The sequence below is a fragment of the Charadrius vociferus genome, unplaced genomic scaffold (genome assembly GCF_000708025.1).
Source record: "Charadrius vociferus isolate BGI_N301 unplaced genomic scaffold, ASM70802v2 scaffold370, whole genome shotgun sequence".
Classification (NCBI taxonomy): Eukaryota; Metazoa; Chordata; class Aves; order Charadriiformes; family Charadriidae; genus Charadrius; species Charadrius vociferus.
In genome coordinates this window covers 595,970-606,542 of record NW_009646744.1, presented here as the reverse complement: position 1 = coordinate 606,542, position 10,573 = coordinate 595,970, and the positions used below count along the sequence as shown (strand labels likewise).

Below are 10,573 nucleotides of genomic sequence, written 5' to 3'. Positions count from 1 at the left end.
GGGCTCGGTGGGAGCGCCGCCGCTGCGGTGGTACCGTGGTGCCGGCGCGGGTTGGTGCAGCTCCCCCCGTACCGCCGCGCTCGCCCCCAGCGGAGGGGATCCAGGGACACCTCTGTCGCCCCGCGTGCTGCCTGCAGTCGCCGTGCTTTTTCTCTTTCCATCCCATCCAGAGTCAAATGTGAGTGTGTCATTTGTAACAAACCACCCGGAGCAGCCTAAATAATTTTGGGGGTCATTAGCCCTCTGCAGGATTGGCTTTTCAGGTTAAACAGAAGCTCTGATGGTGGCGGCAGACAGGAAATATATTTTTACCTGTAGCAATATGCATTAGCTGCATCATTTTCCATCCTATAAGGTCTCGTTAGGCCAGCCATAACAAGCACTTTGTTTTCAAAGGTTTGTCCCAGGCATGGAAATAGAAACACTCCAGACTTTGCCTTTGTTCCCTCTCAGATGTTTGTTTTCTCAGAGATTTTTCTCTGAATGGGGGAAGATGTTTGAACTAACAGCAGCACTCTTTGGCTGAGGCTTATGGACGTGCATTTTATAGATACAATCCATACACAAAGTAATTGCAGCAGCAGAAAGCAAGAGCTCTGTGGGGAGCAGAGCCCGGTGCCCACACGACATCCCCTGGAGATGCCGTTGCTGGCCGGGAGGCGCGTGGTCACCGGTGCGGCTGGGGCAGCCGGCTCGGGGCAAGGGCTTCGTCGAGGTACCACCACGTACCGGCAGGACCACGTCCGCCAGTATTAAATAATCCCACTGATACCGGTTCACAGCCCACAGTTCTCCAGTTTGTGCATTGTTTGTCACCCTTGGCTCTCTGCGGTGCCGGCAGCTGCTGCTCGGCCCCCGGTGCTGGGCTGGTGCTGGGGCTCAGCCGTGTTACTGGGTGTTACTGGGAGGAGTGGGCAGCTCTCAGGTGTGGCACCACAGCATTCTCTGCTGCTCCCGTGGTACAGGTTTCTTCGTGGGTCGCTGGAGAAGCAAATGAGTTCTTTAATTGGATTTCCATGAAAATAAATATGAGCTGCTGACCAGGCTGCAGAAATGTAAATCGTTAACGTCTGTGCAATGAAGGTGGTCAGCGCAGCGCTCCCCCCGCCTGCAGCACCCCGGCTCCCCTGCATTTCCCCTCCCTTACACGATGCTGACTGCGAGGCAGTGCAGCGGAGAGATATTTGCTGTTCCTGCATGCTTCCTCTGCACTGAAGCTTGACTACCAATTACTCTGTATTAAATTATGTTTGGTCATGATGGCGATTATACAGTATCCAAGCAACCCAGGCGTAATCTAATTTAGCACACAACATGGATTTACTCCGCTCCCATTCTCCTTTGTTTTTCCGAAAGTGAATGTGAAGTGAGCGGGCGTCCACGGGCACTGCGGGAGCCCCGACCTGCCCGTCCGGCTGCAGGGACTTTTTTTTTGCGGGGCCGGGGCGCCTCCTGCGCGTGCGCCGAGTGGGTCAGGGCTCCCCGGAACCGAGTCCCTGCGCTGGGCTGTGCGTTGGCGATGGCGTTGCAGATGGCAGATATTCCCCCCGGTCTGTCGCAGGCTGCCGGGCCGATCTCCCGCTGAGCCTGGAGATGTGGGGGAACCATCGTGTGCCGTGAGGAGGAGGAAGAGCCCCGAGTCCAGGGAGGTTGTTGAGGCCCCATCCCTGGAGGTGGTCAAGGCCAGGCTGGACGTGGCCTTGGGCAACCTGGGCTGGTGGGAGGTGTCGCTGCCCAGGGCAGGGGGTTGGAACAAGATGGTCTTCAAGGTCCCTTCCAACCTAAACCATTCTCTGATTCTATGAGCCCAAAAGTCAGTGCTGGCCCGGCACGGTGCAAGCACCGAGTGGGAGTTAAGGGATTGCTCTGCGCATTTCTCCCTGAGTTGTTGGTTCCCATCTCCTGCTTGTACTGGAAGGGACTTCTGCAAAGCGTGGATGGAGAGAGAGCTGAAAAAGGACCCATTTAAATTAATATTAGTGCAGTTGCTTTCCGCGTGCACTGGGGGCCAGAAAGAAGCAGCAGGTTAAAAGGAAAATACAGCAAGTACTTGGAAACCTTCTAAAGGGCAGCTCAGGAATGGCACTAACAATGCCTGCCCAAAAGCACCAACACTGAGCACTTTGGGATGAGAACAGCCCATCTTTAGAAACGGCAGAGTTATTTTCTAGTACAAAGGCTGATGAAGAGGTATGATTTATAGTAAATTATCGTGTGGATAATGGTGGTGGAATTTGAAGGATGTGAAAGGTGAATCATGTTTTGTAGTGCGGCTTTGGTAACCGAGCGTTGTGAAGACTCCTGCTGGAACAGTACCTCCGGTACAGACCACAGGTTCATGTGCCACCAGACCCGCACCGCCGCGCAACGCCTTCTGTGCTTTACAGGCACGAAGCAAAGCCATCGGAGCGGAGCTCGGTGCGGGCTGCGGCAGGGAGGCGAGGGCCGGCGCGCGTGTCCGGGCGCGTGGGCATTCCTCGGGCAGAGGGCAGAGCCAGCGCTGCGGCCGCTGCTGCCGGACCGTGTCCTGATTGGGAAGCCATTAATAGTTTAGCCTGAAATAATTAAGGGGCCCGTGCACAGCTGCCTAGCCGTAATGAGTCAATGACAATGCAATTTATTAGAGTGATGTATTACATGGTAACGGTAATGAGAAATGGAGGGACCTAATTTTGTAAGACACAGATCGATTCAGTTGTTTTTTTTATAAATGAACGTTGTTTTACTAACCACAGAAGATCATTAAAATTATTATTTTATTAGTACTTTTCAAAACTATTTGAATTACAGCTGCATTTTTCAAAATCCAAATAGGAACATGTGAGCGTGTGTCTGAAATATAGATGTTGCAACGTAAGACCGTCGTTGGCATCTGTAAATGTCTGGGCAGGGAGGTGTGCTGGAGCGGGGGAAGAGGTTTGAATCCCTGTGTAAGTAGGAGGCTTTTTCCTGTAAGTACGCGAGTTTTTTCCAAACTAAGAATTTGTTTCCTATTGGACTTCTTCTGCCTTTGTCTCCGCTCCACGACGTCGTGACCCCCTGAAGAAAGTTTGCTTCTACCCACCGGCTCCGTGGGTCCGGGCGGGCTGGCGCTGACACCGCTGGTGTGCAGCTCGGCCGGCTCTTCCCCCCGGTGGGGACGGGGGGAGGATCTGCCCCTGCCCGGGGACGGGGACGGCGGGACGGGCGGCTGGGGGCCATGGGGAGAGCGGGGTGGCAGCTCCTCAGGTCACCGTCTGTAACCAGAGCCTTCCTCTGGGGCTGCCATCGCCCCCAGCGCTGCGGTTTACTGATACAAGAGATTTCTCAGACACTTGTGATAAAATATTCAGAACTTCCTGAAGTGGGAGAAGTTACGGGTAAGAGGGAGGTACCGCAAAGCTCCCAAGGGACTTTTGCCAGGACCTCCGCACCTTTGAAGTTGTAACCCAAGCCCGGACTTGGTGGAGGTGACGGCTCTGCGTATTATTATATGCCCCATCCCTGGAGGTGTCCAAGGCCAGGTTGGACGGGGCTTGGAGCAACCTGGGCTGGGGGGAGGTGTCCCTGCCCAGAGCAGGGGGTGACACTGGATGGTCTTCAAGGTCCCTTCCAACCCAAACTATTCTATGATTCTATGATATTCTCCAGGGACATAACACGCACCAGGGGTGAGACTTATTGCCTGGAGGGAAAATAGGGCTGAAGTTGCCTTTGTGGGGAGCTACGCCAGCAATTCTGAGCCCCCGAGCACCCCTTGGTGATGAGGTCCCCTTCTGCTGCCTGAGGAACCGTGTACAGGCATGAGGAATGAAGAGTTCTTTGCGGGATCAAGTGAGATTTGGCTAAAAGAGGATGGAAAGCATCTTTTCTTTTAAGCCAGGCCTAGCTTACGCTGTGCGGAAATAAGCTGAGCGTGCACACAGATGAGCACTGTGGTGTCTTGGCCCTGAGACAGTAATAAAAGCTCACGGCAATAACTTTTTGGGACAGTCCAGCGAGATCTGAGTCTGAGCCTCACTTTGTGCTCGCCTGATGCGTTTGTGCAGGGAAAACAGGAGAGAAAGAGCAAAGGGAAAAGGCACTTAAAAAACCCCTTAGGCTGAAGGGGTGTGATTGCACTGCCTGAGGCCGTCGGGTTTCCTGGTTGAAGAGGTCAGGAGAAAACCACAAGAAAGAGTTGCAGCTGTGGGGCTTCCACCGCAGGTCTTCGTTGCGTCACCCGCGCACGTGTTGTTGCGTTACATGTCGTTGCGTGACTCCAGCACAGCACTTGGCCGCAGTCTGTGGTACCCGCTGAGGTTGGTCGCCTCAACCCGGCATTTGCCATGGAGCAGCCGAGTGCCCACGTGTCCTGGCACTCGTGGTCGGACACGGCACCGGGACCTCCAGGCTGCGTCCCCCATCGCGGCGTGCCCTCGGTGCGGGGCTCTCGGGCTCAGCCAGGGCAGAGGACGTGACAGCAGGGCAGAGGACAGGACAGAGGGCTGTTGGTGCTTGGCACCACTGAGACCAGTGGCCGGACTGGAGCTGCTCCAGAGTAACCCCCCCAAATGCACGCTGGTGCCAGTGCCTCAGCGCAGGCTGTTTCGCTTTGCTGAACTGATCCGCTCCCGCTGGGCTGCAACGCTTGCGAACATAAAAACAGACAGAGGTGACGGGGAGGAAGGCTCGAGTGTCGGTGGGTGCCCGGGAGCGCGGCTGTCCGTGTCGGGTGGATTCCGTGGTGGGATGCAGGAGGGCGCGTGTGCGTGGGTCCGGGGTAGAGCCCGATATCCCCCTCCTCCTGGTTTGGTTGGGCTGGATGGGACTGACCTCCGGTGCAGGCGAAAGCTTTAATGGGTGAGAAGGAATTGGATTTTGGAACATATTAGGTCACTCATTCAGTTGGAGAGCAGCGTGTGTCAGAGGTCCAACAATTTGTTTTTAGAAGGGTTTTAAGCATTAATGATTCAAGATGTTTTCCTGGGAGTGGTTTGCAACATGAGCCTCGGTGGCCGGCGTAGCGTCGGGGTTTTATGGGATTAGTCAATTCGCTGAGGCTGAAAGGTCTCTCGTAACACAATAGTTAAATTTGTACTTTTCCACATGGCTGAGCCTTCAAGGAGCTCACCAGGAGTGTAAAAAATGTAAACAGCGTTGTAAGCTGTGTGCCAGCCGTGAGGCAGGGAGGGGGGTTCCGGGCCGGTTAGTTCTATCACCTACTTTTTTTTTTTTCTTTTTTTCTTTTTTTTTTCCAGAGTTGCAAATAATCACAAACAGAACCTGATGACTGTTGCTAATCTGGGTGTGGTATTTGGGCCAACACTGCTTCGACCTCAAGAGGAAACAGTCGCTGCCATTATGGACATCAAATTTCAGAACATTGTGATTGAAATTTTAATAGAAAACCATGAGAAGGTAATGGCTTCACTTGCTTTTTTCAGTGCAATTAATTTATGAAAATGAATTTGTCTCTCTTTACAAACTGCAGCCCCTGCTCCCTGGGACCCCGCACTCCCCGTGGCCAGAGGCACTGGCTTTGCTGCAGACGGTGGGGGGTGGGTGGCTGCTGGTACCTCCCCAGTGCTCCGCTGGCGATGGCGGGGATGTGGGATATGGCGTAGAGGCTCCAAAACTGATGGTTCTTGGGCTGTAGTTGTGTAAGAGCGCTGCTGGTAACCTGCCTCTTCCATGGTCATCTCAGGGTGAGTCAGCATGGCCGTGTCGCCATTACAGAAATCCCCCTTTCTTTCCCTTTCCCTTGTTTAATAGGAATTTGCCCTTAGTTTCAAGAGAGATGAGCGCTAAAAGAAATTAGTGCGAGGTGCACGCTTAGGCTGGCTTCCTGCTTTTCTGACTGAATCCGGGTTTATTTAAGCACTGACTTTATCCACAACGTTGGTCTCCTAAATGACGATGCATTTGTGTTTGTTGGCCATGGGGATGTTCGTGTCTGTCAGTGGCGCGGGGGGGCACGGCGCTGGCTGTCCCTCCCGGCCGGCCGCGTGGGGTGACAGCATGCAAACAGCAGTGCTAAAAAAATGCCATTTTCTTCTAAATTCAGACAGTTCCCTGTTTACGATCTTTTGTTTGTCTAGTTTTGGTTGGTAAGAAATAACTGATTTGTGCATTCAGGCTGTGAAAAAAGAAGTAGAGGTGAGTTTGCCCCCGGCCGGGGCTGCCGTGACTCCGGTGCGGGGTTTTGCTTGTAGACGCCCTGAACTTAACGGGTTTCTGCAGGTTAAGGTGCACGGCTGAGCCTCGGTACCTGCGGTGCGGGCAGCAGTGCCGGGGAACGTCTGCGTGGGGCCGCAAAGGGGCATCAAAAGCGCAGCCAGCGAGGATGGGGAGACAGTGTCTGTGGTTGTGTGTTCTTGAAGAAATTGCTTCCACGGGCGTATAAGGGCCACGGTATTTATTTAGGACGGAGGAGCTATTTTATTCTCCTCCGCATGGAATGTAATGGCGATGATGGCTTAATGACGCGCTGCTGTGCAGAGGGACACGGGCAGCGGTGATGAACCTGTGGTGGTGGGCGCAGCCCGGCTCCCCCGGCCCCGGTCCTGCCTGCCGGAACCGCACGAGTCCTCCTGTCAGCCTTTGGGGGTCACTTCTGCCCGTCCGTCATCAGTCTGTCGGTCCAGAGGAGCACTCACCGCCTCTCCCGGGCTCTCGGTGCTGATGAGCTCCTCGGCTGTGCCGCCGGCGTCACGAGCAGCACGGCATTGCTGCGAGCGTGTTTTATCTCCCTTCCCCTCGCTGTGCTTTATGGAGCGCTTCCCTCGCGGGCCCTTACAGAAACACGTCTTTAGACATGGATTTATTTTTCTGCCTGAACCGAGTCTCGTGCTGTGCCAGCCGAGCGCTCCGGCAGCTGTGGAGGAATCGATGAGGGCTCTCTGCACTGATCGCGGCTGGGAGAGTGCAGCTCAGCAGCCACATCGCATCTCCTACCCCAGCCTGTCCCGGATGCTTCCCCCTCCTGAGAAGTAATTTACGGCACCGGCAGAAGGGTGAACCTGCCAAGTTGGTTACCTATATTCGTCGCCAATTGTTTCTGCGGGTGGGTGTAGGTGGTGGCCGGGCTGAGGTTGCCGGGTTGGAGCCGGGGCTGGCAGTGCGCACGGGGCCGGTGCCGGCTGCCGCTGCTGCTGCCGCTCCGCACACGGGCGCTGCGGGCGAAACGCCTCTGAGCCCCTGGCCCCATTTCTCCGGGGCTCTCGGGAAAAGATCCCGGGGAGGAGGGGGATAGGAAGAGGTAACTTCAAGAGCGGAAAATTTCCTAATCGCAGTCAGCGCCAGTTTAGCTCCCGCTTTAGGAGTGTTTCAGTGTATTTCTTAATTTGGATTGATCGGGGCTCATTGAAGGCTCCCCGCAGGAGCTGCCGTAGGTGATTAGCAATCTGCAAGTCGCCTGCGCTTCTGCTGCTGGTGCTTTATATTGTTTTACGCCGGTGACTCACAGACACTGTTTATGATTAAGTACATTCGCAGGGAAAATGTAATTGATTTGAATGGTTCCTGGCAATCAGCAGCTGTCTGCTATTACATTGTGTTTCCCCCAGGTAAGTGGAATGCCTCTCCCGTCAAAATTACTGTTGTCATTGTGTAACCAAAAAAAAACCCCAACCAGCCGAGCTTGGTGGCTTGGTGATAACATCTCTCGGTCTGAATAACTGCTGGCAGCGTGTTTGCACGGTCGCTTCAGGAGGTTTATCTGATTGCCGGGGCAGTGGAGAGGGTTTCAGGGGGGTTAACCGCTATTCCCCGCTCGCCTGCCTGCGTTTGCCGTCACCCCACCTGAGATTGGGCTCATCTTCCACCTGAGATTATCCCTGGGGAAAAACATTGGTCCCAAAGCCATGCAAGCGTCGGAGGAGGATGCTGCAGGGTACGGTGCGCATCGCCCGGTGTCTGCACTGATTGACGCAAACTCGCCCTCCCTTCAGCGGTGCCACCGGATTCACGCGTGCCCTGCGCACGACGTTTCCGCTGTGCCTCGGGAGCCGTGTGCAGTTTGGGGTTGTAGTCAGCAAAACAGGGACTTTCTGAAGGTTCCCGGAACGGCGGGTAAATTATGGTTTGCTCTTTGTTGCCAGCGCGTCCGACACAGACCATTAAACCCTGTGTGTAATCCAAAAGGTTACATCGTTTTGCGATTTAACAGCTTTCCTGGTCTCGGATCCGAATTGTTTGTTGTACTCACAATAACAGCAATAAACTCTGAGATGGTTTTTAAAGCTTCTCAGCCATGTTCTCCTCAAGAAGGTCTCTGCGCATCAGGGTACCGCAGCCCTTGCGGGTGTCTTTATGATTACAGCTGCCACCGGGAACTGCTGCGCTTCGGCGATCTCCCATGGGTTGTAGTGACACCGCATCTTCTGGAAATGTGGAATTGTGTTGGGATGAGAGTAGAATCGGGGCTGGTGGAGGAGGGACAACGGCTCCATTTGCCTGGAGCCAGCAAACGGGAACCCTGGCAGAGCTGAGCGGGAGCACCGTGCCCAGCTCTCGCCTGCCCGGCGCTACCCAACGAACCCACAAAATGTCAAGTTGCTACTTGACGGGATTTATCCATTAGCGATTCTCAGCCTTTCCTGTGTATGTTTGTGAACATAATACATTAAGGTAATGTGTTATAAACTATATCCTGATTGTATATCATGAAATAGATAAAATTATTTTCTTCCATGGCTCTGGATGTTGCCATGACAGGCAAACCAAGAGTGCATCCTGTGCACACAAGAATAAGGATGCTGTGTTGTATGCCTGGTTACACAGGTGACTGCTAGTTAACACCACACTTCTGATTTAAAAATTAAATGTTAGCCAAAAGTAATATTGAAATACTGTCACATCTCACAATTGTAGATGCCCATCCATGTTCTTTTCCAAAGCTTAAATTTTTATAGCTCTCTGGAAAAGGCCGTTGTTCTGAGCTGTTACAAAATTAAGAGATCGATTTACTGTCTTGATGTTCCCTCCAGACAAAAGGTTGACCAGGTGAAACGTTCGTGCAGCCAGTAGTGATGACAAAGAGGAGACCGGTTTATGCCGGGAATTACAGAGACCCAAACAGTAACCGCAGTAAATGGTGAGGACTAATACTGGAGTCAAAGGCCTCAGCACCTCGTCTTCATTTCATTCTTCTCTGTAATTAGCTGAAATGTTGAGTGATGCTGTTGGCAATTCTTAGCCTTGTATAAGACTTAGTACCACCGATGTTTTGAATGTCACAGCAGCTTCTTATTCCCCGAGTTCCTTGAGCGAGTCCGGATGCGGCTGTGTGTGCGGGAATGCCCCGAGCTGTTGACCGGCGCAGAGACCGGGGCCGGACCTTCGCGTGCTGCTGTATCGCGTCCCTCTGCAGTGGGCAGGGTACCTGACCCGTCCGCTTCTCACTGCCCTTGTAATAAAATGGGCATAATGGGGTGATTAGCGCCAAGCAGGAGGAGATGCTGCAGCGCGTGCCGGGGCGCGGGGAGGCTCTGACGGAGGGGGCACCGTCCCCGGCACCCCCAGTGCGAGCGCGAGCAGCCCGGCAGCGGGGAGCGATTCCTCTGACACCCGCGGAGAGTGGTGCCTCGTCCCTCCCCGTGCCCAGAGCAGCCGTCGGCGCTGGGGATGGGGCCCCGGTCCTCAGCGCTGGGGATGGGGCCGTGGTTTCCCTGGAGGAGGTGCAGGATAAAGGATGTAGCAGCTCCTGCATGTGGTTCGTTCAGAGGTGGGAGAAGTATGTAAAAAACCCTTTAACTCCCGTCTGAGAGGAGGTGCCGCCGGGTCTTTGCCGTTTTGCAGACAGGGGACAAAGTGGTGGGGAGCTGCGAAATTGCCACTTGCATCAGGCCGAGGGAGCGAGCGAGCGTGGTACGGCTGTGAATGTGATTTATGAATCCTGGCTGCTCCTCTCCCACTCCGGCTATTAAACTGTCTCTCTCTCCCCGTTAATTGGCCTCTGTGACTGGGAGAGCTATACAACAGGTTTGCACAGTGAGGAGCATGTCTCAGCTATTCTTGTTAAATTAAAAAATGAAACAAACCTGAGAAACTTTCCTGTGAAGAAGAGGGGGGGGTTGTGCAAGCGATGTCTGAGGCAGATGGAGCAGGAGGTTTTGGTCCAGCAGTGCCGGTTTCCTTTGCTGCTGAAGAGATCTGTGCCGTTTCCCGGTACACAATAGTGGCAAAGTGGCAGCTACAGTGAGCTATTTATCTTACAGTTCTTGAGGTCTCTCCTTAGACCTTCAAAATCAGCGTTGTGCTTTTTTAAATGTAGCTGTTAATTGACTTTTCTCCCTTGCGAGCGGCTAAATTTAGCCTGTGTGCTTTGTGCCGCTCGGAGGTGGTAGAGAGAGCGGCTTTTCATAGCCCTGACGCCGCCTCCGCGTCGCTTCTGCTCCCCCCTCGCCCGCCGCATCTCGGTGGAGATGCCGTAGGGGACTTGGGACACCGCGGAGGTCCGTGGCTGAGCTCTCCGGGGAGCTGCGGTGGGACCCCATCACCCGGCCGGCTGTTTCGCAGCGTGTCCCGCTCTGCCCGGAGTCAACCGCTGCCTCCGTCGTGGATGGGGCTGTGGGCACAGGAGTTCTGCGGGGAGGGCTGGGGGGTGCTGGGG

At 54.3% G+C, this 10,573-nt stretch overlaps 1 protein-coding gene across 1 annotated transcript in view; it reads left to right on the top strand.

Moving 5' to 3' along the window:
- Positions 1 to 10,573, top strand: part of ARHGAP26 (Rho GTPase activating protein 26) — a 137,113-nt gene that overhangs the window by 79,574 nt on the left and 46,966 nt on the right. Inside the window, exon 17 of the mRNA XM_009890595.1 lies at positions 5,220 to 5,379. Coding sequence (XP_009888897.1) covers positions 5,220 to 5,379 — 160 coding nt within the window. The remainder of the gene's footprint in view (positions 1 to 5,219; positions 5,380 to 10,573) is intronic.